At 42.6% G+C, this 26207-nt stretch overlaps 1 protein-coding gene, 1 long non-coding RNA gene and 3 other non-coding genes across 5 annotated transcripts; 3 read left to right on the forward strand and 2 right to left on the reverse strand.

Annotated features, from left to right (window-relative positions):
- On the reverse strand, positions 1 to 26084 carry LOC128458328 (gamma-glutamyl hydrolase-like). Its single transcript, XM_053443116.1, has 13 exons — positions 26051 to 26084; positions 18879 to 18993; positions 18604 to 18654; positions 18352 to 18436; positions 10288 to 10426; positions 4314 to 4428; positions 4039 to 4089; positions 3787 to 3871; positions 3225 to 3363; positions 2097 to 2203; positions 1002 to 1092; positions 620 to 757; positions 1 to 388 (listed from the first exon to the last, which is right to left on the reverse strand). The coding sequence occupies exons 1-13, from the start codon at positions 26082 to 26084 to the stop codon at positions 267 to 269; spliced, it is 1272 nt and encodes a 423-aa protein (XP_053299091.1). The 3' UTR covers positions 1 to 266.
- Positions 1679 to 1750, forward strand: trnat-cgu (transfer RNA threonine (anticodon CGU)). The gene has a single exon. It is a non-coding gene; the product is annotated as a tRNA-Thr (tRNA).
- Positions 7467 to 7538, forward strand: trnat-cgu (transfer RNA threonine (anticodon CGU)). The gene has a single exon. It is a non-coding gene; the product is annotated as a tRNA-Thr (tRNA).
- LOC128456156 (uncharacterized) lies at positions 14555 to 15446 on the reverse strand. Its single transcript, XR_008341797.1, has 3 exons — positions 15354 to 15446; positions 14972 to 15109; positions 14555 to 14740 (listed from the first exon to the last, which is right to left on the reverse strand). It is a non-coding gene; the product is annotated as an uncharacterized LOC128456156 (long non-coding RNA).
- Positions 16031 to 16102, forward strand: trnat-cgu (transfer RNA threonine (anticodon CGU)). The gene has a single exon. It is a non-coding gene; the product is annotated as a tRNA-Thr (tRNA).
- Positions 26085 to 26207: the final 123 nt, after the last annotated feature.

The raw sequence follows: 26207 nt of genomic DNA on the forward strand, positions 1-26207 counted from the left end.
TTCCTTTTTGTTTGAGTTTTGTGTATTTGGGTTTTTGGGGTTTGTCTTCGTCTGCTCTTTGAGTTTTTCATTACCTGATTTTCAAACTTCTTTCCTTCTTTGTCTCAGAATCCTTTTATTTCACTTTCTTCTTCTTTTATTTTTCACAGCATTCACATAATACTGAGCAAATCAGCTAAAGTTGCTAATTGTTGCTGTTACATTGGAGGTTTCAATGTCACTGACTCCATCAGGTTTGAGATTTCCCTCCAGTGACGGGTTCAGCATCAATCAAAGTAATAGATCTGCATGAAGATGGACCCATTGCCAGTGAAGATGGGAGAGTAGTTGTAGATGAGCGCTCTCTCTTCCTCCTCCTGACTCGGGAAACGATGGGTGCTCTTCCTGGCTGGAATGGAAGTGAGAGAGGAAGTGAACAAAAGAAAGAAAAGGACTTCAGCAGCTGCTGGTTTTTCCTTAATGTTCTGGAAAAGTTTGGAGCTTTTCTGCAACGATTACTTAAACAAAACGAAATTCAAATGAAGGAGTTACATGACAACTGTGTTACAGCCGAATACATGTAGAGAGTGAATCTCTCTGAACAATTTGGTGTGGATCTAAATGAGATCCCTGGTGTTACCTTCAGAGACGAAGAAGCTGCCAGAGTAGAAGGAGACTCTTATTGCAGCGGTGGAGTGAATCATCCCCGGTTTGTCGATCCACTCGAAGGGGGTTTTCTCCGGATGCCACTGTAATCCATAAATTGGATACTGGTAGGCTGGAAACCACCAGAGACAATGTCAGCACACCTCACTCATGCACGGAGGAATTACAGTCAGTATTAAACATAGAGTTATTTCTTATCAGATGATCGTCTCTCGATCTTCTAGGACTCGTTGTGGAGTTGGTTTCATTAAAGCTGTTTTCCAACATGAAACTGATTCATCTGCTCTGACCTTCGTGCTCACGGTCACTTTACATCAAACTACACTCAGATTACCGTGTCTAGGAAAGAAAGGTACCTTCGATAGTGGAGATGAATTCTAGCTTCCCATCGTGGTTCGTCGACAGGACCTTGTAAAACTCCTGTAGCCTGGAATTCCCGTTGAAGCTCTGAAATCCAAAGAGTTAACATCAAAAATCAATCAAATACCTTGGACGTCAGAACTACTACATTATCTTAGGAGGATGATGGCTGATCAATATCTCGAATATCTCAACCCAGTTCTGAAAACACCATCATTAATCAATGTCTGGATTAAAATGCTCTGGTCTCATAGATGAAAGAATCCAAGGGGATTTTGTAAATCTAATGTGTTTAACTCACAAGGTCAGATACGGGGTGGTGACCAAGTGGTAAGGCATTGATCTGGTAAACCAAAGATCATGGGTTTGATTCCCATTCATGCCTTTAAATTAGTGTTCACAGGTTTGTCCTTCACCTAATACATATTGCATATGAAGCAACGTCATCTGCGCCGCGGCAGATTTACTATGAAGTCAAAGTATTTATTTTCTTCATGTTGATTTGTTTGTGTTCACGATATTACACAATAACAAATCTTTCTTCTGCACAGGAAACATCTGTACCTCTCCTTTGCTCACTCGTGCCGACACATACAAACACACTTCTGAACTCAGACTGTGTTTGATTCACTGAATAAAATAATTGATTTGCTGCTGAATTTAGCACAACAGAGGCGTGGTGGCCAAGTGGTAAGGCGTTGGTCTCGTAAACCAAAGATCATGGGTTCAATCCCCATCCACGCCTTTGAACGGTGCTTCTATAAGCTGTATATCTTCTATGGAGGACCATACATGACTTAAGTAGAAATAAATAAATATGTTAATAACAATAGAAATGTCTAAATAAATGTCTTAAATATATTTGCACATTTATTTATTTATACTTAAGTCATGTATGGTCCTCCATAGTCTTCTACACTACTTTCAAGATAAAGAAAAAATGTGTTGTATTCAGTCTTTTTTTGTTTACAGGAAATGATACCACAACTTAATGAATAATGAATAAGGTGAGATTTACACTGTCAGGTTGTTCTAAGTAGAAGGATGAAGAGACAAACGTGGAAAACCAGTAAATGACCAGTAGGAAATACCTCGGCGGACAGACTCCACTTGTGGAAGTGGGGGCAGATGTTTTCCTCGGTCAGAGACCTCACCACATCTTTGGGGAAACTCTGAAACAGACGGCTGGAACGGGCCACTGCAGGACGGACACAGATTTGTGGTGAGGCAGGAGGATCTGTTAAATCCTGGACTCTAACATCATTGGACATTTTGACTGGAGTCAGTGAGGGACAGCCAAGGTTCCTTCAACTCAATGAGATCACATGTGGAGTTCAATGTCACAGCTGTTGCTGCGGAAAACTTAGTAGAACTGAAAATGTGACTTTACATTGATTATAGCTGTAAGAGTGAAGGTGTGTCTCATTTGCATTGGCTCCGCCCACATCATACAACACCAAACACCATGAATGAGGAGGCTGGGGATAGAACACAATAACATTTTGAATCCAGAATTTTATCAGGATAATTTGCTCTTACAGATATTTTTCCAGCAGGATTCCTATAGGATTCCTTCTCCTGGGTTCAGTCTTTCAAACCCGTTTCTTGCTGGACCTGAGTATCAATATAGATTTGTACACACTGTATGTAAATGTACTCAGAAATTCAAAACCCATGGGTATAGTGTCCAAGTGGAAAGTTTTTGCTCCTGTGAACCAAACATTATGTGTTCAATCCCCATCATCCCTTTAAATTAGATCACTTTACAGAACTGTTCATATCATTCAACATTTTAGACGTATGTCGTCCCAGAGGACGTGTGAAGTAGTTTTTCTAAGAGAAGTGAAGAAAAGAAGAACCATAAAAAGAATTCCGCATCTTCCCACAGACTTCAAAACATGTTTCCATCAAATAATCAGAAAGGGAAAAGATTAGGTCATTTTAAAACATGTTTAACCAACAGGGGAACTGTCCAAGGTGTTGGTGTTCTATTCTAAAGGTCATGGGTTCAATTCTCATCCATGGCTTTAACTTGTGTTCAGCTCAAATTAGAACTGTCCATATCATCCCTCATGATATAACTTACAAGTGAAAAGTCTTATAAATCAAGGCATTGACTTCACGAAGGACGTGAGACGTCCCTCGTGTAGGAAAAACAGAAGAACCCTTCATGATGTGAGGTCGCTCAAAGAGAGAGAGCAGAGGACAGGGAACATTACTTGGTGTGAGGTCGAGCGGCAGAGCCACAGCCATGGTGTCAGTGAGCGAGAGCAGGTGTTCCTTCGCTGTTAAGACAGTCAGCATCTCGAAGCCAAGACAAGATCCCAAGATGGGGAAGTAGTCTGAGGCATCGTTGGCCTGCAGGAGGAGAGAGAGAGGAGAGCGGGAGGTGAAGATGAGGGAGGTGGAGTGACATTTAAAACTTTTCATGATGATTTGATGCTTGCAGTTTTATCCATTATTTATAAAGTTCTTTTTAACTTCAATCTCAAACTGTTCAACATATTCACCAAGGGATCTTCCCACTGCAGCAACATTCTTACAATGTTCTTAAGACCAGAGTCATTAGTCAAACAAATGTGACAGAATACATAGGAAAAGAATGAGAGCTCTAAGTTTGCAATGCAAGAAATATAGGAAAAGCTCAATGCAGATTTGCATTGCAATAGCAAGGATTGACTGATGACAACTGGGTTGAGGCTCTGATTGGAATCTTCACCGCAAAGGAAGGAAGTCACTTCACCTGGACTCAAATCAGTTAAACAGGTTTGATTGGTTTACCCTCAGAGCCAAGTTGAACATTATACCGGCGGCTCGACTGTAGGGTGAGTCCAGCAGATCGGAAGATCCTCCCGGCAGCACAAACCTGCAGGGAGACCGGGTTCCACATTTATCCTGAACAGATCCTTAGCAGATGATGTCACTCAGAGACACTTCACATGTGTCTAAACACAATTCATGTAGATTTCACATGAGTAATAACAATGAGGAGCATCTACAAACATACAGAGAGCAGAGCAGTGGTTAACTCACCCGTTTATTGAGTTGAATATCTTAGTATATTCTTCTTCTGAGAGATTTAATCTGATGAAGAAAAAATATGTTTAAACATTTAAACTGGTCGTCCACATCACAACAATTTGTTTTTGTTGTAATTCACATGTTGTGTTAAATCAAATGATTTGTTTAAAAGAGGAGGAAACAGAAAAAGAATGCAGTTGAAATCTGAATCTCAGGAACAAGCCATAAAACTGAACTCTCCGGCAAAGAGTGAAGTCATGAGTCTGATTCTTCTTGAGTTGTTCTACCTGACCGGTACGACTCTGGCCCCGGCTGCCTCCAGGTATTTCACATAGCAAGCAGGGATGTAGGAATAGCCCCTTGTAGCCTGACTCTCTTTACTGGCTTCATCTGCCAACACCCCTACAGAGAACAGGAGACAGTTAACGCACATACACAACTATCAGAGAGAGAGAGAGAGAGAGAGAGAGAGAGAGAGAGAGAGAGAGAGAGAGAGAGAGAGAGAGAGAGAGAGAGAGAGAGAGAGACACACACTTTTTCTAGGATTTTGGAAAAAAGGGCAGGTTTGATATTGGTCTATAATTAGCTATGGATCAAGAGTGAGGTTTAATTACAGCTGTTCCAGCTAGAGTCATCTGCAGGCATCTGTTTACCAACAAATATTTAGCTGGAAATAAAAACCTTCTACTTCCAACTTCTATTACTCTATGCCAATAGCACCTACTGTGATTCTGACTGTTGGGGTCAAAAACTCAGAGTGTTACCTTTTTCAAAAGAGACCAAAAACCATGCATATTCTCCAAAAGGTTCAATAACTGCTTTCAATTTACTTTGGGTATGCCTTACATGCATGTTTTTAGAGGAATTTCACCAGAATTTAAACAGGTTAACAGCTTGTGGTATGTGGCCAAGTGGTGGCCAAGCGGTAAGGTGTTGGTCTCGTAAACCATGGGTTCAATTCTCATTCATGCCTCTAAATTAGTGTTCATGTGGTTTCCTCTCACCCAATACACACCTGGTAGTATCATGGGGGTTTTATGGTGTTATCTCAAGTGAACAATTTAGGAACCAGTATGATCGCAAACAACACCTTCAAACAAAGAACACCTTCAGGGTGAATAAATATCCTTCCAGGGCTCATATGAAGGAACTTCAGCTGACGTCATCTGAGCCACTTCAGAATTACTATCAAGTCCAAGTATTTCTTTTCTTTGTTTGTGTTCACAATAACAAATCTTTCTTCTGCACAGGAAACATCTGTACCTCTCCTTTGCCTTTTTCAGAAGAGACCAAAACCATGCATGTACTCCAAATGGTTCAAGAACAGCTTTCAATTTACTTTGGGTATGCCTTACATACGTGTTTTTAGGGGAATGGTAAGGCGTTGGTCTCGTAAACCAAAAATCATGGGTTTGATTCCCATTCATGCCTTTAAATTAGTGTTCACGTGGTTTCCCTTCACCCAATACACACCTGGTAATAACATGGGGGTGTTATGGTTGTATCTCAAGTGAACAATTTAGGAACCAGTATGATCGCAAACAACACCTTCAAACAAAGAACACCTTCAGGGTGAACAAATATCCTTCCAGGGCTCATATGAAGGAACTTCAGCTGACGACATCTGAGCCACTTCAGAATTACTATCAAGTCAAAGCATTTCTTTTCTTTGTTTGTGTTCACAATAACAAATCTTTCTTCTGCACAGCAAACATCTGTACCTCTCCTTTGCCTTTTTCAGAAGAGACCAAAACCATGCATGTACTCCAAATGGTTCAAGAACAGCTTTCCATTTACTTTGGGTATGCCTTACATACGTGTTTTTAGGGGAATGGTAAGGCGTTGGTCTCGTAAACCAAAGATCATGGGTTTGATTCCCATTCATGCCTTTAAATTAGTGTTCACGCGGTTTCCCTTCACCCAATACACACCTGGTAATAACATGGGGGTTTTGTGGTGTTATGTGAACGATTTTGGAACCACTATGATTGCAAGCAATACCTTCAGTGTGAGCAAATATCCTTCCAGGGCAGGTTAACAGCTTGTGGTATGTGGCCGGTTGACAAAGACTTACCTATTATATATTTTTTTTTTCACATTATGTTGTGTTTACTGTGTTGTTTATTGTTGTGACTGAAATTTTCACGGAAACTGGCACTAGAATTTCCTACGGGATGTATTTATTTATATACAGATTCCTTTCATGTGTGTGTGTGTGTGTGTGTGTGTGTGTGAGGATAAACATAAGAGAAATCCCATGACCCAAAATGATACAATGTGCATTGAGTATAGTGGTAAATTAAATTAGGACATACTAGTAAGATAGTAAGATAATAACTCAAACACTCACCTTCTCTCGAACCTTCTCCATGATAAATGACATAAGAACCAACAGAATCCACCACCGCTCCCTGCCTGGACACCGACACACAGACGCACATGAAGCCGAGTCTTACCGATGATGGGTCGGCTGTTGAGCGGCTGGTCCATCGCTCCTCACCAGAGAGAAATGCTGCAGCACAAGCAAGAAGAGCCACCACAGCTGGAACAGGATCTGGGAGGTGGGAGGTGCTGCCTGTCTGACATGACTGTGGTGACTGGGTGCTCACGAGAGGCGTGACCTTCCACGCTGGACCTTCACGCTGGACCTTCACTCATGATGAATGATGAATCATCATGAGTCCATGATGATTCGTCTTGATGCATTTCAGAATCGTTATTTTTGTAATTAGTAATTGATATTACAAGTATACTGTAATTTATCAAGGTTTTCAATTCTCTGTTGAGAATGGTTTTCAATTCTCTGACAGTGGTCACTGCTTTCACATTTATTCACTTTAGACTCCGGTTACAGCCTTTTCTGTATCAAGGTGGCTTCCCTGCCCCCTCGGGCCCCATGAGTAGCACCACTTAGTGCCGGACAGTCTAGTTAAGCCAACAAGCTTTTCTTCCGTTCTTTAGACTGTCAGTTAGGGGAGGAGGGACTGAGTAGGAACAGGTTTTACTATTTAAGTAGCTCATGGTTTTGCACCACCTGCTGCACCAACTCATTGGTCATCACCATGAACTAACCTTCACACAATACAATTTTATTTCACCAGTTAATGTTACTGCTCATTGACAGTTATTCAAAGGCATGGATGGGAATCGAACCCATTCGCGCTGAAGTTCTGAAATCCACACATTTAACATCAATAGAGTTTTAGTCGCGCTTTGCTCCTTTTGTGTAAATGAATACATGCACTTTAAACATATTGAATCCCTTTTGTTTTAAGCAGGAACATACAATCACGTGAGGCTGGTAGTGTGGTGCAATGATTAGAGCTCACAGGTCATAGACGATGTGTTTGAGCCTGATAACTGTGGTAAAAGTGGTAACCAAAATACTGACGATTCATCATCGAGAGACTAATTTGATTCCATAACAAGTCACAATCAGTGGTGTGGTGGCCAAGTGGAAAGGCATTGGTCTCGTAAACCAAAGATCATGGGTTCAATCCCCATCCATGCCTTTGAAAAGTGTTGGGTGTGTAATCTGCCTTGGGGAAGAACATCCACACAAATTCAATGTTCTCATCTTGTGAAAAGCTTTGGTTACATTTACCTTCATTTAGGTTACAAGAGAAATACTTTGCCTCGATACCACAACTACAGGAGCTAGAAAAGGAAAACCAGTAAATGACCAGTAGGAAATACCTTGGTGGACAGACTCCACTTGTGGAAGTTGGCCGTGATGTTTTCCTCGGTCAGAGACCTCAGCACATCTTTGGGGAAACTCCGAAACAGAAGGTGTGTCTCATTTGCATTGGCCCCGCCCACATCATACAACTCCAAACACCATGAATGAGGGGGCTGGGGATAGAACACAATAACATTTTGAATCCAGGAATCCGAATAACAGGCCCTCTATGTTGGAGGCAGAGCTCGAGGTTGATGGTGTTTCGTCGTCAATTTCCCTGGTGGAGGTCACTGAGGTAGTCAAACATCTCCGCAGTGACAAAGCCCCCGGGATTGATGAGATCCAGCCAGAAATGCTAAAGGCTCTGGGTGTTGAGGGGCTGTCATGGTTGACACGCCTATTCAACATCGCGTGGGAGTCGGGTACAGTGCCAAAGGAGTGGCAAACCGGGGTGGTGGTTCCCCTGTTCAAAAAGGGGGACCAGAGAGTGTGTGCCAATTACCGGGGTATCACACTTCTCAGCCTCCCTGGTAAAGTCTACTCCAAGGTGCTGGAAATCGGCCGATCGTCGAACCTCAGATTGAAGAGGAACAATGCGGTTTTCACCCCGGACGTGGAACTACGGACCAGCTCTTCACTCTCGCAAGGATCCTGGAGGGGGCCTGGGAGTATGCCCATCCGGTCTACATGTGTTTTGTGGATCTGGAGAAGGCGTATGACCGGGTCCCCCGGGAGAAACTGTGGGAGGTGCTGCGGGAGTATGGGGTAAGGGGGTCTATCCTCAGGGCCATCCAATCCCTGTACTCCCAAAGCGAGAGCTGTGTTCGGGTCCTCGGCAGCCAGTCAGTTTCGTTCTCAGTGGGAGCTGGTCTCCGCCAGGGCTGCGCCTTGTCACCAATCCTGTTTGTGATATACATGGACAGGGTGTCGAGGAGTAGTCGTGGTGGGGAGGGGTTGCAGTTCGGTGGTCTGAGGATCTCGTCACTGCTTTTTGCAGATGACGTGGTCCTCATTGGATCATCGGCCTGTGACCTTCAGCACTCACTGGATCGGCTGGCGGCCGAGTGTGAAGCGGCTGGGATGAGGATCAGCACCGCTAAATCTGAGGCCATGACTCTTAGCAGGAAACCGATGGATTGCTTACTCCGGGTAGGAAATGAGTCCTTAGCCCAAGTGAAGGAGTTCAAGTACCTCGGGGTCTTGTTCGCGAGTGAGGGTACTATGGAGCGTGAGATTGGCCGGAGAATCGGAGCAGCGGGGGCGGTATTGCGTTCGCTTTACCGCACCGTTGTAACGAAAAGAGAGCTGAGCCGCAAGGCAAAGCTCTCGATCTACCGGTCGATCTTCGTTCCTATCCTCACCTATGGTCATGAGGGCTGGGTGATGACCGAAAGGACGAGATCGCGGGTACAAGCGGCCGAGATGAGTTTTCTCAGAAGGGTGGCTGGCATCTCCCTTAGGGATAGGGTGAGAAGCTCAGCCATCCGTGAGGAACTCGGATTAGAGCCGCTGCTCCTTTACTTAGAAAGGAGTCAGCTGAGGTGGTTCGGGCATCTGGTAAGGATGCCCACTGGGCGCCTTCCTTGGGAGGTGTTTCAGGCACGTCCAGTGGGGAGGAGACCTCGGGGAAGACCCAGGACTAGGTGGAGAGATTATATCTCAACACTGGCCTGGGAACGCCTCGGGATCCCCCCGTCAGAGTCGGTCAATGTGGCCCGGGAAAGGGAAGTCTGGGGCCCCCTGCTTGAGCTGCTCCCCCCGCGACCCGACCCCGGATAAGCGGACGAAAATGAGAGATGATGATGAATGATGAGATCCAGGACTTCATCAGGATAATTTGCTCTTACAGATAATTTTCCAGCAGGATTCCTATAAAAGGAATCCCTCACTAACTGTGTCAAGTAAAACCTTCAAGATCTCCTCCAAGGACACTAAGTGGTGGAAAGTCTTTAAAAAGAATTCTTACTGAATCTGCGTATCAATGTATATTAGTAGACACAGAGACTCGTCAACCAAACATCAGGGTTCAATCTCTATTCATGCCTTCATTGTGAATATGGTAATTATGCCTGATGGTTAATATAGATTTGTAACAGTATGACACAGTCTAAATTCACTTATGGGTTCAATCCCCATTCATCCCTTATGTGAGTAAGTTTAAAAAAGGAAGATTCAGATCAGTCTCATTCATTTTGGCTCCGCCCACATCATACATCACTAGACACCATGAGTGAAGAGGCTGTGGATTGAACACATATACTATTTGAGTCCTGCAGGTATGTAGGATAATTTTGCTCTTTATGATAATTTTCCAGCAGGATTCCTATAAAAGGAATCCCACATCAAATGTCCAAAACAAAAAACATCATTGTGCTACGGTTGTTTTGCAATAATATTCAAGATGCCATGAAAAAGACATCTTAACTGATTGAAATGGGTTCAAGTGTTAGTCTCGCAAAACCAAGGATGTCTATAAAAACGTGTTTCCGTCGAATAAGGACGTGTGAAGCTCCTCATGTGGGAACAGTAGAGATGTGATGATGTGAGGTCGCTCAAAGAGAGCAGAGGACAGTGAACTTTACTTTGTGTGAAGTTGAGCGGCAGAGCCACAGCGTGGGTGTCAGTGAGCGTGAGCAGGTGCTTCTTCGCTGTTAAGACAGTCAGCTGCTCGAAGCCCAGACAAGTTCCCCAGACGGGGAAGTAGTCCGAGGCATCGTTGGCCTGCAGGAGGAGAGAGGGAGGGGAAGATTTGAAAACCTTTTAATTACCCAGGATATGTTTCCATTGTCTGGCTTCTTTGTCTTCAACTGTTCTCGTCATGTGACAGAAGCATTAATGAGGAGGATTATCAGATTACATGTCAGGTATAAACAAGCCAGATTGAACCCAAAGAAAGAAACTGACAATCTGCACAGTGCACGATATAAACACTTACAAACACCGATCAGAGACATGTCACGTACCAGCCTGCTTCAAGACCTCCACCATCATCCCTGTCCGCAAAAAAACCAAGATCGCTGGACTCAACGATTACAGACCAGTTGCCCTGACCTCTGTGGTGATGAAGGCATTTGAGCGCCTCTTGCTGTTCCACCTCAAAGCCATCACTGACCCTCTCCTGGACCCCCTGCAGTTTGCCTACAGAGCCAACAGGTCTGTAGACGATGCAGTCAACCTGGCCCTCCACTTCATCCTCCAGCACCTGGACTCCTCAGGAACCTACGCCAGGATCCTGTTTGTGGACTTCAGCTCTGCCTTCAACACTATCATCCCGAATCTGCTACAGGAGAAGCTCTCCCAGCTGAGTGTGCCTGACTCCACCTGCAGGTGGATCACAGACTTCCTGTCTGACAGGAGGCAACGCGTGAGGCTGGGTAAGTATGTCTCTGAATTCAGATCCATTAGCACCAGTTCCCCTCAAGGCTGTGTTCTTTCACCTCTTCTCTTCTCCCTGTATACCAACAGCTGCACCTCCAGTCACCAGTCCGTCAAACTCCTGAAGTTCGCGGATGACACCACCCTCATTGGGCTCATCTCTGGTGGGGATGAGTCCGCCTACAGGTGGGAGATTGACCGTCTGATGACCTGGTGTGAGCAGAACAACCTGGAGCTCAACGCTCGGAAAACAGTGGGGATGATTGTGGACTTCAGAAGGAACCCAGCCCCACCCACCCCCATCACCCTGAGAGACGCCCTAGTCGTCACTGCGGAGTCCTTCCGCTTCCTGGGCACCATCATCTCCCAAGACCTCAAATGGGAGCTGAACATCAGCTCCATCACCAAAAGAGGACAACAGAGGATGTACTTCCTGCGGCAGCTGAAGAAATTCAACCTGCCAAAGACTATGATGGTGCACTTCTACACCTGCATCATCGAGTCCATCCTCACCTCCTCCATCTCCATCTGGTTTCGCTGCTGCCACCGCAAACGACAAAAGGAGGCTGCAGCGGATCATCCGTTCTGCTGAGAAGGTGATCGGCTGCAATCTGCCATCTCTACAGGATCTGTTTGCCTCTAGGTCCCTGAGGCGTGAAGGTAAGATTGTGGCTGATCCCTCCCACCCGGGTCACAAACTATTTGAGGTTCTTCCCTCGGGCAGGAGGCTGCGGTCCATCAGGACCAGAACCTCCCGCCACAAGAGCAGCTTTTTCCCGTCTGCAGTTGGCCTTATCAACAAGGCCCGGGACCCCCACCTGACTCGGTCTTCTATTCCGCCCCCTCACACCAAGGATGTGTTAAATTAACACATTATATCATATCACATTATATTATACTGCATTCATTGCATATTACAATCGGACACTGTTTACTGTTTTGCATTTTGCATTTCACTTTTTACTTCACTTTTTATATCTTTTATCTTCTACATATTTTTATCCAGAAATGTTTATGTAAAAATAAATGTTACTTTGTATAAATATCGGAAAAAAATGAGTAAATAAGAAGCAAACAGTGAGTAAATATATACTGGTTTTCTATTTTTTATTGCCTTTCCTATGTATGTTGTATTTATTGCGTTTTTATGTTATTGTGTTTTTATGTCCTATGTTTATTGTATGCACCTATTACCAGAGCAAATACCTTGTAGGTGTAAACCTACTTGGCAATAAAATACTTCTGATTCTGATTCTGATTCTACTGCTGAAGGCACGAGACATCGCTTTCAGATCAGGTGATGATCAGGCCTACAGTTCATTCAGGGCTGACCTGAAGAGGGGCAGCTAAGGATTGAGGAGCACTTCAAAAACAACTCCGACCCCAGACGTATGTGGCAAGGCATCCAGGCTTTAACTGACTATAAACCCACCAACACCACCCCCCAAAACAGTGATGCCTCCTTCCCTGACGAGCTCAACAGCTTTTATGCTCGCTTTGACAGGGAAAACCAGGAGGCGGCTATCAAGGCTGTGCTCACTTCAGACCACCAGCCCCTCACACTCTCCTCCATCGATGTGTGCAAATAGACAAACGCGCTGCAAATAGAGAAGAAACGACAACAGAAGTGTTTCCAGAGGACAGCTAAAAGTGATGGACACTGCTGCCACAGCAGACACAAAAACGTCCAATACACCATACAAATTCGGTTCCACACAGGGGTCGGCCACCCGCAGCTCTGGAGCCGAATGCGGCTCTCAGCCCTTCTGCAGTGTGTGTGTGTGTGTGTCTCAGTGTCTGTGTGTGTGTAGCGGGCGGACCGGACCCCGCCCACTCGCTCAGAAGAGGGGGCAAAATTTCTCTTCTGATAGTAAAGGTTTCAAACCCCTGCACACTAGTGACAATGCATTGCCTGACAAACAGGGGCTTGCTTGTTAGCGCTGTTTATTCAGTTTAATAGGAGAAGACGGCATGTCTCTAGATCGGACCATCTTCCGTGATCAGAGCTCAAGTCCAATGTATGCTTCTCCGTTTTGACGGACACGGACAGATAGGACCGCCTTCTTTGCCGTGGAACGCCCTCTCCGGGGCTCCTCGGAGAGCTTTTCGTGCAGCTCAGATTTTTACACGTCGGCATGGAGGAGAACCCATGGATAGCTCTTGGCTGTGATTGGTCCGCTAACGACATCATTTTCGGACCTCAAACTTCCTGTTTCATTCCCTAAATCACAATAAACCTAAATCACAACTACAACTCTATGATTAATCCGGCTGACGGTGGCTGGTTAGAGCACTTACGGCATGTGTGTACGGTCACATACGGATATAACAAACTTTGATAACGGGGATAGCGGGCTAGCCACCATGCTAACTGCGGTGGGAACAGCGCAAAAACCCGCTGACTTTAATCCCACGGCTCTCATGACACTGTTTCTCAAACACCGTCAGGTTAGAAGCAAACACTTGGTAGTAGTTAGTATCGGGTGTCCCTGCTGACTGTGTGTGGAAGCTGGGGGGAAGCTAGCTGCCTCCGTGTAGCTTCAAGCTGTTGCAGCTGTTGAATTAGCAACGCAGTTTGGGAACAAGACCGGGGAACCGCTGCGCTAAGACACGATAACATAAGCATTATGACCCACTGGGTGTCACTTTATTTCAGCAAAAACTGTCGCGTCATCAACATCCTTTTTCTGTTAGTTGTCATCGTTCACTGTGTGTGAGGAGCCGGGAGGACGTTAATAAACCAGCGTGGACTTCTTTTCTTACTTTGCTTGTGTTTTCTTAAGTTGCTGTTCGTTGAGCTCTCAGGGCCACCGTACCATTCTCTTGGCATTGGAAAAAATAATATTGTGTTCCTGCTTTATCAAAACATTGTCAACAATGTCACTCTGTCCATAACAAGACAGGTGTGAGACCAACAATGTGATGCACACACATTTCTAGGTAATTTCAAGATTAAACACTAGGAAGGAAAAGGTTATTTCTAAATCATTTGTGTGAAGGCCATTTATCTGGCCCAAACTGTTCATGCCCCCACCTCCGAACTTTATTGCATAGAGTTCAATCAGACACAGACTAGATAACATTTTAATTCCTAACAGTATTTGATGAATGTGTTTGTGTATGTGAAACAATATTATTGACCTCATGGGCAATACGGTTTGACTTTTTATTGATGATGTCGTCAAAATAATTCATAAAAGGACAAGTTTAGGATTTGTAATTTTAGATTGTTGTTTTTTGTGTCAGTAACTTGTTTGTTGTGGACTTGCAGTTTCCTTTTTGTTTGAGTTTTGTGTATTTGGGTTTTTGGGGTTTGTCTTCGTCTGCTCTTTGAGTTTTTCATTACCTGATTTTCAAACTTCTTTCCTTCTTTGTCTCAGAATCCTTTTATTTCACTTTCTTCTTCTTTTATTTTTCACAGCATTCACATAATACTGAGCAAATCAGCTAAAGTTGCTAATTGTGGCTGTTACATTGGAGGTTTCAATGTCACTGACTCCATCAGGTTTGAGATTTCCCTCCAGTGACGGGTTCAGCATCAATCAAAGTAATAGATCTGCATGAAGATGGACCCATTGCCAGTGAAGATGGGAGAGTAGTTGTAGATGAGCGCTCTCTCTTCCTCCTCCTGACTCGGGAAACGATGGGTGCTCTTCCTGGCTGGAATGGAAGTGAGAGAGGAAGTGAACAAAAGAAAGAAAAGGACTTCAGCAGCTGCTGGTTTTTCCTTAATGTTCTGGAAAAGTTTGGAGCTTTTCTGCAACGATTACTTAAACAAAACGAAATTCAAATGAAGGAGTTACATGACAACTGTGTTACAGCCGAATACATGTAGAGAGTGAATCTCTCTGAACAATTTGGTGTGGATCTAAATGAGATCCCTGGTGTTACCTTCAGAGACGAAGAAGCTGCCAGAGTAGAAGGAGACTCTTATTGCAGCGGTGGAGTGAATCATCCCCGGTTTGTCGATCCACTCGAAGGGGGTTTTCTCCGGATGCCACTGTAATCCATAAATTGGATACTGGTAGGCTGGAAACCACCAGAGACAATGTCAGCACACCTCACTCATGCACGGAGGAATTACAGTCAGTATTAAACAAAGAGTTATTTCTTATCAGATGATCGTCTCTCGATCTTCTAGGACTCGTTGTGGAGTTGGTTTCATTAAAGCTGTTTTCCAACATGAAACTGATTCATCTGCTCTGACCTTCGTGCTCACGGTCACTTTACATCAAACTACACTCAGATTACCGTGTCTAGGAAAGAAAGGTACCTTCGATAGTGGAGATGAATTCTAGCTTCCCATCGTGGTTCGTCGACAGGACCTTGTAAAACTCCTGTAGCCTGGAATTCCCGTTGAAGCTCTGAAATCCAAAGAGTTAACATCAAAAATCAATCAAATACCTTGGACGTCAGAACTACTACATTATCTTAGGAGGATGATGGCTGATCAATATCTCGAATATCTCAACCCAGTTCTGAAAACACCATCATTAATCAATGTCTGGATTAAAATGCTCTGGTCTCATAGATGAAAGAATCCAAGGGGATTTTGTAAATCTAATGTGTTTAACTCACAAGGTCAGATACGGGGTGGTGACCAAGTGGTAAGGCATTGATCTGGTAAACCAAAGATCATGGGTTTGATTCCCATTCATGCCTTTAAATTAGTGTTCACAGGTTTGTCCTTCACCTAATACATATTGCATATGAAGCAACGTCATCTGCGCCGCGGCAGATTTACTATGAAGTCAAAGTATTTATTTTCTTCATGTTGATTTGTTTGTGTTCACGATATTACACAATAACAAATCTTTCTTCTGCACAGGAAACATCTGTACCTCTCCTTTGCTCACTCGTGCCGACACATACAAACACACTTCTGAACTCAGACTGTGTTTGATTCACTGAATAAAATAATTGATTTGCTGCTGAATTTAGCACAACAGAGGCGTGGTGGCCAAGTGGTAAGGCGTTGGTCTCGTAAACCAAAGATCATGGGTTCAATCCCCATCCACGCCTTTGAACGGTGCTTCTATAAGCTGTATATCTTCTATGGAGGACCATACATGACTTAAGTAGAAATAAATGTAGAAATAAATAAATATGTTAATAACAATAGAAATGTCTAAATAAATGTCTTAAATATATTTGCACATTTATTTATTTATACTTAAGTCATGTATCGTCCTCCATAGTCTTCTACACTACTTTCAAGATAAAGAAAAAATGTGTTGTATTCAGTCTTTTTTTGTTTACAGGAAATGATACCACAACTTAATGAATAATGAATAAGGTGAGATTTACACTGTCAGGTTGTTCTAAGTAGAAGGATGAAGAGACAAACGTGGAAAACCAGTAAATGACCAGTAGGAAATACCTCGGCGGACAGACTCCACTTGTGGAAGTGGGGGCAGATGTTTTCCTCGGTCAGAGACCTCACCACATCTTTGGGGAAACTCTGAAACAGACGGCTGGAACGGGCCACTGTAGGACGGACACAGATTTGTGGTGAGGCAGGAGGATCTGTTAAATCCTGGACTCTAACATCATTGGACATTTTGACTGGAGTCAGTGAGGGACAGCCAAGGTTCCTTCAACTCAATGAGATCACATGTGGAGTTCAATGTCACAGCTGTTGCTGCGGAAAACTTAGTAGAACTGAAAATGTAACTTTACATTGATTATAGCTGTAAGAGTGAAGGTGTGTCTCATTTGCATTATACAACACCAAACACCATGAATGAGGAGGCTGGGGATAGAACACAATAACATTTTGAATCCAGAATTTGATCAGGATAATTTGCTCTTACAGATATTTTTCCAGCAGGATTCCTATAAAAGGAATCCCTCACTAACTGTCTCAAGTAAAACCTCAAGATCTCCTCCAAGGAAACTAATTGGTGGAAAGTCTTGTAGTAGAAGAACCTTAAACTCTATCAATAGAAAGTATATGACTGAACAATATTTAAAGTATATGTTGTGTGAGAAGTTGAGACTTATAAGTATGTTTTAACTACTATTAAGCTTCTCCTGGGTTCAGTCTTTCAAACCCGTTTCTTGCTGGACCTGAGTATCAATATAGATTTGTACACACTGTATGTAAATGTACTCAGAAATTCAAAACCCATGGGTATAGTGTCCAAGTGGAAAGTTTTTGCTCCTGTGAACCAAACATTATTTGTTCAATCCCCATCATCCCGTTAAATTAGATCACTTTACAGAACTGTTCATATCATTCAACATTTTAGACGTATGTCGTCCCAGAGGACGTGTGAAGTAGTTTTTCTAAGAGAAGTGAAGAAAAGAAGAACCATAAAAAGAATTCCGCATCTTCCCACAGACTTCAAAACATGTTTCCATCAAATAATCAGAAAGGGAAAAGATTAGGTCATTTTAAAACATGTTTAACCAACAGGGGAACTGTCCAAGGTGTTGGTGTTCTATTCTAAAGGTCATGGGTTCAATTCTCATCCATGGCTTTAACTTGTGTTCAGCTCAAATTAGAACTGTCCATATCATCCCTCATGATATAACTTACAAGTGAAAAGTCTTATAAATCAAGGCATTGACTTCACGAAGGACGTGAGACGTCCCTCGTGTAGGAAAAACAGAAGAACCCTTCATGATGTGAGGTCGCTCAAAGAGAGAGAGCAAAGGACAGGGAACATTACTTGGTGTGAGGTCGAGCGGCAGAGCCACAGCCATGGTGTCAGTGAGCGAGAGCAGGTGTTCCTTCGCTGTTAAGACAGTCAGCATCTCGAAGCCAAGACAAGATCCCAAGATGGGGAAGTAGTCTGAGGCATCGTTGGCCTGCAGGAGGAGAGAGGGAGGAGAGAGAGTGAGGAGAGAGGGAGGAGAGAGGGAGGAGAGAGGGAGGTGAAGATGAGGGAGGTGGAGTGACATTTAAAACTTTTCATGATGATTTGATGCTTGCAGTTTTATCCATTATTTATAAAGTTCTTTTTAACTTCAATCTCAAACTGTTCAACATATTCACCAAGGGATCTTCCCACTGCAGCAACATTCTTACAATGTTCTTAAGACCAGAGTCATTAGTCAAACAAATGTGACAGAATACATAGGAAAAGATTGAGAGCTCTAAGTTTGCAATGCAAGAAATAGAGGAAAAGCTCAATGCAGATTTGCATTGCAATAGCAAGGATTGACTGATGACAACTGGGTTGAGGCTCTGATTGGAATCTTCACCGCAAAGGAAGGAAGTCACTTCACCTGGACTCAAATCAGTTAAACAGGTTTGATTGGTTTACCCTCAGAGCCAAGTTGAACATTATACCAGCGGCTCGACTGTAGGGCGACTCCAGCAGATTGGAATTTCCTCCCGGCAGCACAAACCTGCAGGGAGACCGGGTTCCACATTTATCCTGAACAGATCCTTAGCAGATGATGTCACTCGGAGACACTTCACATGTGTCTAAACACAATTCATGTAGATTTCACATGAGTAATAACAATGAGGAGCATCTACAAACATACAGAGAGCAGAGCAGTGGTTAACTCACCCGTTTATTGAGTTGAATATCTTAGTATATTCTTCTTCTGAGAGATTTAATCTGATGAAGAAAAAATATGTTTAAACATTTAAACTGGTCGTCCACATCACAACAATTTGTTTTTGTTGTAATTCACATGTTGTGTTAAAGCAAATGATTTGTTTAAAAGAGGAGGAAACAGAAAAAGAATGCAGTTGAAATCTGAATCTCAGGAACAAGCCATAAAACTGAACTCTCCGGCAAAGAGTGAAGTCATGAGTCTGATTCTTCTTGAGTTGTTCTACCTGACAGGTACGACTCTGGCCCCGGCTGCCTCCAGGAATTTCACATAGCAAGCAGGGATGTAGGAATAGCCCCTTGTAGCCTGACTCTCTTTACTGGCTTCATCTGCCAACACCCCTACAGAGAAGAGGAGACAGTTAACGCACATACACAACTATCAGAGAGAGAGAGAGAGAGAGAGAGAGAGAGAGAGACACACACTTTTTCTAGGATTTTGGAAAAAAGGGCAGGTTTGATATTGGTCTATAATTAGCTATGGATCAAGAGTGAGGTTTAATTACAGCTGTTCCAGCTAGAGTCATCTGCAGGCATCTGTTTACCAACAAATATTTAGCTGGAAATAAAAACCTTCTACTTCCAACTTCTATTACTCTATGCCAATAGCACCTACTGTGATTCTGACTGTTGGGGTCAAAAACTCAGAGTGTTACCTTTTTCAAAAGAGACCAAAAACCATGCATATTCTCCAAAAGGTTCAATAACTGCTTTCAATTTACTTTGGGTATGCCTTACATGCGTGTTTTTAGAGGAATTTCACCAGAATTTAAACAGGTTAACAGCTTGTGGTATGTGGCCAAGTGGTGGCCAAGCGGTAAGGTGTTGGTCTCGTAAACCATGGGTTCAATTCTCATTCATGCCTCTAAATTAGTGTTCATGTGGTTTCCTCTCACCCAATACACACCTGGTAGTATCATGGGGGTTTTATGGTTCTATCTCAAGTGAACAATTTAGGAACCAGTATGATCGCAAACAACACCTTCAAACAAAGAACACCTTCAGGGTGAACAAATATCCTTCCAGGGCTCATATGAAGGAACTTCAGCTGACGACATCTGAGCCACTTCAGAATTACTATCAAGTCAAAGTATTTCTTTTCTTTGTTTGTGTTCACAATAACAAATCTTTCTTCTGCACAGGAAACATCTGTACCTCTCCTTTGCCTTTTTCAGAAGAGACCAAAACCATGCATGTACTCCAAATGGTTCAAGAACAGCTTTCAATTTACTTTGGGTATGCCTTACATACGTGTTTTTAGGGGAATGGTAAGGCGTTGGTCTCGTAAACCAAAGATCATGGGTTTGATTCCCATTCATGCCTTTAAATTAGTGTTCACGTGGTTTCCCTTCACCCAATACACACCTGGTAATAACATGGGGGGTTTATGGTGTTATCTCAAGTGAACAATTTAGGAACCAGTATGATCGCAAACAACACCTTCAAACAAAGAACACCTTCAGGGTGAACAAATATCCTTCCAGGGCTCATATGAAGGAACTTCAGCTGACGACATCTGAGCCACTTCAGAATTACTATCAAGTCAAAGTATTTCTTTTCTTTGTTTGTGTTCACAATAACAAATCTTTCTTCTGCACAGGAAACATCTGTACCTCTCCTTTCCCTTTTTCAGAAGAGACCAAAACCATGCATGTACTCCAAATGGTTCAAGAACAGCTTTCAATTTACTTTGGGTATGCCTTACATACGTGTTTTTAGGGGAATGGTAAGGCGTTGGTCTCGTAAACCAAAGATCATGGGTTTGATTCCCATTCATGCCTTTAAATTAGTGTTCACGTGGTTTCCCTTCACCCAATACACACCTGGTAATAACATGGGGGTTTTATGGTGTTATCTCAAGTGAACAATTTAGGAACCAGTATGATCGCAAACAACACCTTCAAACAAAGAACACCTTCAGGGTGAACAAATATCCTTCCAGGGCTCATATGAAGGAACTTCAGCTGACGACATCTGAGCCACTTCAGAATTACTATCAAGTCAAAGTATTTCTTTTCTTTGTTTGTGTTCACAATAACAAATCTTTCTTCTGCACAGGAAACATCTGTACCTCTCCTTTGCCTTTTTCAGAAGAGACCAAAACCATGCATGTACTCCAAATGGTTCAAGAACAGCTTTCAATTTACTTTGGGTATGCCTTACATACGTGTTTTTAGGGGAATGGTAAGGCGTTGGTCTCGTAAACCAAAGATCATGGGTTTGATTCCCATTCATGCCTTTAAATTAGTGTTCACGTGGTTTCCCTTCACCCAATACACACCTGGTAATAACATGGGGGGTTTATGGTGTTATCTCAAGTGAACAATTTAGGAACCAGTATGATCGCAAACAACACCTTCAAACAAAGAACACCTTCAGGGTGAACAAATATCCTTCCAGGGCTCATATGAAGGAACTTCAGCTGACGACATCTGAGCCACTTCAGAATTACTATCAAGTCAAAGTATTTCTTTTCTTTGTTTGTGTTCACAATAACAAATCTTTCTTCTGCACAGGAAACATCTGTACCTCTCCTTTCCCTTTTTCAGAAGAGACCAAAACCATGCATGTACTCCAAATGGTTCAAGAACAGCTTTCAATTTACTTTGGGTATGCCTTACATACGTGTTTTTAGGGGAATGGTAAGGCGTTGGTCTCGTAAACCAAAGATCATGGGTTTGATTCCCATTCATGCCTTTAAATTAGTGTTCACGTGGTTTCCCTTCACCCAATACACACCTGGTAATAACATGGGGGTTTTATGGTGTTATCTCAAGTGAACAATTTAGGAACCAGTATGATCGCAAACAACACCTTCAAACAAAGAACACCTTCAGGGTGAACAAATATCCTTCCAGGGCTCATATGAAGGAACTTCAGCTGACGACATCTGAGCCACTTCAGAATTACTATCAAGTCAAAGTATTTCTTTTCTTTGTTTGTGTTCACAATAACAAATCTTTCTTCTGCACAGGAAACATCTGTACCTCTCCTTTGCCTTTTTCAGAAGAGACCAAAACCATGCATGTACTCCAAATGGTTCAAGAACAGCTTTCAATTTACTTTGGGTATGCCTTACATACGTGTTTTTAGGGGAATGGTAAGGCGTTGGTCTCGTAAACCAAAGATCATGGGTTTGATTCCCATTCATGCCTTTAAATTAGTGTTCACGTGGTTTCCCTTCACCCAATACACACCTGGTAATAACATGGGGGGTTTATGGTGTTATCTCAAGTGAACAATTTAGGAACCAGTATGATCGCAAACAACACCTTCAAACAAAGAACACCTTCAGGGTGAACAAATATCCTTCCAGGGCTCATATGAAGGAACTTCAGCTGACGACATCTGAGCCACTTCAGAATTACTATCAAGTCAAAGTATTTCTTTTCTTTGTTTGTGTTCACAATAACAAATCTTTCTTCTGCACAGGAAACATCTGTACCTCTCCTTTGCCTTTTTCAGAAGAGACCAAAACCATGCATGTACTCCAAATGGTTCAAGAACAGCTTTCAATTTACTTTGGGTATGCCTTACATACGTGTTTTTAGGGGAATGGTAAGGCGTTGGTCTCGTAAACCAAAGATCATGGGTTTGATTCCCATTCATGCCTTTAAATTAGTGTTCACGTGGTTTCCCTTCACCCAATACACACCTGGTAATAACATGGGGGGTTTATGGTGTTATCTCAAGTGAACAATTTAGGAACCAGTATGATCGCAAACAACACCTTCAAACAAAGAACACCTTCAGGGTGAACAAATATCCTTCCAGGGCTCATATGAAGGAACTTCAGCTGACGACATCTGAGCCACTTCAGAATTACTATCAAGTCAAAGTATTTCTTTTCTTTGTTTGTGTTCACAATAACAAATCTTTCTTCTGCACAGGAAACATCTGTACCTCTCCTTTCCCTTTTTCAGAAGAGACCAAAACCATGCATGTACTCCAAATGGTTCAAGAACAGCTTTCAATTTACTTTGGGTATGCCTTACATACGTGTTTTTAGGGGAATGGTAAGGCGTTGGTCTCGTAAACCAAAGATCATGGGTTTGATTCCCATTCATGCCTTTAAATTAGTGTTCACGTGGTTTCCCTTCACCCAATACACACCTGGTAATAACATGGGGGTTTTATGGTGTTATCTCAAGTGAACAATTTAGGAACCAGTATGATCGCAAACAACACCTTCAAACAAAGAACACCTTCAGGGTGAACAAATATCCTTCCAGGGCTCATATGAAGGAACTTCAGCTGACGACATCTGAGCCACTTCAGAATTACTATCAAGTCAAAGTATTTCTTTTCTTTGTTTGTGTTCACAATAACAAATCTTTCTTCTGCACAGGAAACATCTGTACCTCTCCTTTGCCTTTTTCAGAAGAGACCAAAACCATGCATGTACTCCAAATGGTTCAAGAACAGCTTTCAATTTACTTTGGGTATGCCTTACATACGTGTTTTTAGGGGAATGGTAAGGCGTTGGTCTCGTAAACCAAAGATCATGGGTTTGATTCCCATTCATGCCTTTAAATTAGTGTTCACGTGGTTTCCCTTCACCCAATACACACCTGGTAATAACATGGGGGGTTTATGGTGTTATCTCAAGTGAACAATTTAGGAACCAGTATGATCGCAAACAACACCTTCAAACAAAGAACACCTTCAGGGTGAACAAATATCCTTCCAGGGCTCATATGAAGGAACTTCAGCTGACGACATCTGAGCCACTTCAGAATTACTATCAAGTCAAAGTATTTCTTTTCTTTGTTTGTGTTCACAATAACAAATCTTTCTTCTGCACAGGAAACATCTGTACCTCTCCTTTCCCTTTTTCAGAAGAGACCAAAACCATGCATGTACTCCAAATGGTTCAAGAACAGCTTTCAATTTACTTTGGGTATGCCTTACATACGTGTTTTTAGGGGAATGGTAAGGCGTTGGTCTCGTAAACCAAAGATCATGGGTTTGATTCCCATTCATGCCTTTAAATTAGTGTTCACGTGGTTTCCCTTCACCCAATACACACCTGGTAATAACATGGGGGTTTTATGGTGTTATCTCAAGTGAACAATTTAGGAACCAGTATGATCGCAAACAACACCTTCAAACAAAGAACACCTTCAGGGTGAACAAATATCCTTCCAGGGCTCATATGAAGGAACTTCAGCTGACGACATCTGAGCCACTTCAGAATTACTATCAAGTCAAAGTATTTCTTTTCTTTGTTTGTGTTCACAATAACAAATCTTTCTTCTGCACAGGAAACATCTGTACCTCTCCTTTGCCTTTTTCAGAAGAGACCAAAACCATGCATGTACTCCAAATGGTTCAAGAACAGCTTTCAATTTACTTTGGGTATGCCTTACATACGTGTTTTTAGGGGAATGGTAAGGCGTTGGTCTCGTAAACCAAAGATCATGGGTTTGATTCCCATTCATGCCTTTAAATTAGTGTTCACGTGGTTTCCCTTCACCCAATACACACCTGGTAATAACATGGGGGGTTTATGGTGTTATCTCAAGTGAACAATTTAGGAACCAGTATGATCGCAAACAACACCTTCAAACAAAGAACACCTTCAGGGTGAACAAATATCCTTCCAGGGCTCATATGAAGGAACTTCAGCTGACGACATCTGAGCCACTTCAGAATTACTATCAAGTCAAAGTATTTCTTTTCTTTGTTTGTGTTCACAATAACAAATCTTTCTTCTGCACAGGAAACATCTGTACCTCTCCTTTCCCTTTTTCAGAAGAGACCAAAACCATGCATGTACTCCAAATGGTTCAAGAACAGCTTTCAATTTACTTTGGGTATGCCTTACATACGTGTTTTTAGGGGAATGGTAAGGCGTTGGTCTCGTAAACCAAAGATCATGGGTTTGATTCCCATTCATGCCTTTAAATTAGTGTTCACGTGGTTTCCCTTCACCCAATACACACCTGGTAATAACATGGGGGTTTTATGGTGTTATCTCAAGTGAACAATTTAGGAACCAGTATGATCGCAAACAACACCTTCAAACAAAGAACACCTTCAGGGTGAACAAATATCCTTCCAGGGCTCATATGAAGGAACTTCAGCTGACGACATCTGAGCCACTTCAGAATTACTATCAAGTCAAAGTATTTCTTTTCTTTGTTTGTGTTCACAATAACAAATCTTTCTTCTGCACAGGAAACATCTGTACCTCTCCTTTGCCTTTTTCAGAAGAGACCAAAACCATGCATGTACTCCAAATGGTTCAAGAACAGCTTTCAATTTACTTTGGGTGTGCCTTACATACTTGTTTTTAGAGGAATGGTAAGGCGTTGGTCTCGTAAACAAAGATCATGGGTTTGATTCCCATTCATGCCTTTAAATTAGTGTTCACGTGGTTTCCCTTCACCCAATAAACACCTGGTAATAACATGGGGGTGTTATGGTTGTATCTCAAGTGAACAATTTAGGAACCAGTATGATCGCAAACAACACCTTCAAACAAAGAACACCTTCAGGGTGAACAAATATCCTTCCAGGGCTCATATGAAGGAACTTCAGCTGACGACATCTGAGCCACTTCAGAATTACTATCAAGTCAAAGTATTTCTTTTCTTTGTTTGTGTTCACAATAACAAATCTTTCTTCTGCACAGCAAACATCTGTACCTCTCCTTTGCCTTTTTCAGAAGAGACCAAAACCATGCATGTACTCCAAATGGTTCAAGAACAGCTTTCCATTTACTTTGGGTATGCCTTACATACGTGTTTTTAGGGGAATGGTAAGGCGTTGGTCTCGTAAACCAAAGATCATGGGTTTGATTCCCATTCATGTCTTTAAATTAGTGTTCATGTGGTTTCCCTTCACCCAATACACACCTGGTAATAACATGGGGGTTTTGTGGTGTTATCTCAAGTGAACGATTTTGGAACCAGTATGATTGCAAGCAATACCTTCAGTGTGAGCAAATATCCTTCCAGGGCAGGTTAACAGCTTGTGGTATGTGGCCGGTTGACAAAGACTTACCTATTATATATATATTTTTTTCACATTATGTTGTGTTTACTGTGTTGTTTATTGTTGTGACTGAAATTTTCACGGAAACTGGCACTAGAATTTCCTATGGGATGAATTTATTTATATACAGATTCCTTTCATGTGTGTGTGTTAGTGTGTGTGTGTGTGTGTTTGTGTGTGGATAAAAATAAGAGAAATCCCATCACCCAAAATGATACAATCTGCATTGAGTATAGTGGTAAATTAAATTAGGACATACTAGTAAGATAGTAAGATAATAACTCAAACACTCACCTTCTCTCGAACCTTCTCCATGATAAATGACATAAGAACCAACAGAATCCACCACCGCTCCCTGCCCGGACACCGACACACAGACGCACATGAAGCCGAGTCTTACCGATGATGGGTCGGCTGTTGAGCGGCTGGTCCATCGCTCCTCACCAGAGAGAAATGCTGCAGCAAGAAGAGCCACCTACAAGCAAGAAGAGCCACCACAGCTGGAACAGGATCTGGGAGGTGGGAGGTGCTGCCTGTCTGACATGACTCTGGTGACT

This window comes from Pleuronectes platessa, chromosome 2 (assembly GCF_947347685.1).
Source record: "Pleuronectes platessa chromosome 2, fPlePla1.1, whole genome shotgun sequence".
Taxonomy (NCBI): Eukaryota; Metazoa; Chordata; class Actinopteri; order Pleuronectiformes; family Pleuronectidae; genus Pleuronectes; species Pleuronectes platessa.

What these genes read in the sequence shown, in the direction of transcription:
- LOC128458328 (XM_053443116.1), bottom strand. Translation starts at nt 26,084, where the DNA reads ATGGACCAGCCGCTCAACAGCCGACCCATCATCG. An exon ending in GCCAGAGTCGTACCTGTCAG is followed by an intron (nt 18,655 to 18,878) that starts GTAGAACAACTC and finishes TTTCTTCATCAG; the next exon opens with ATTAAATCTCTCAGAAGAAG. An exon ending in ATTCATCTCCACTATCGAAG is followed by an intron (nt 758 to 1,001) that starts GTACCTTTCTTT and finishes GGTGGTTTCCAG; the next exon opens with CCTACCAGTATCCAATTTAT.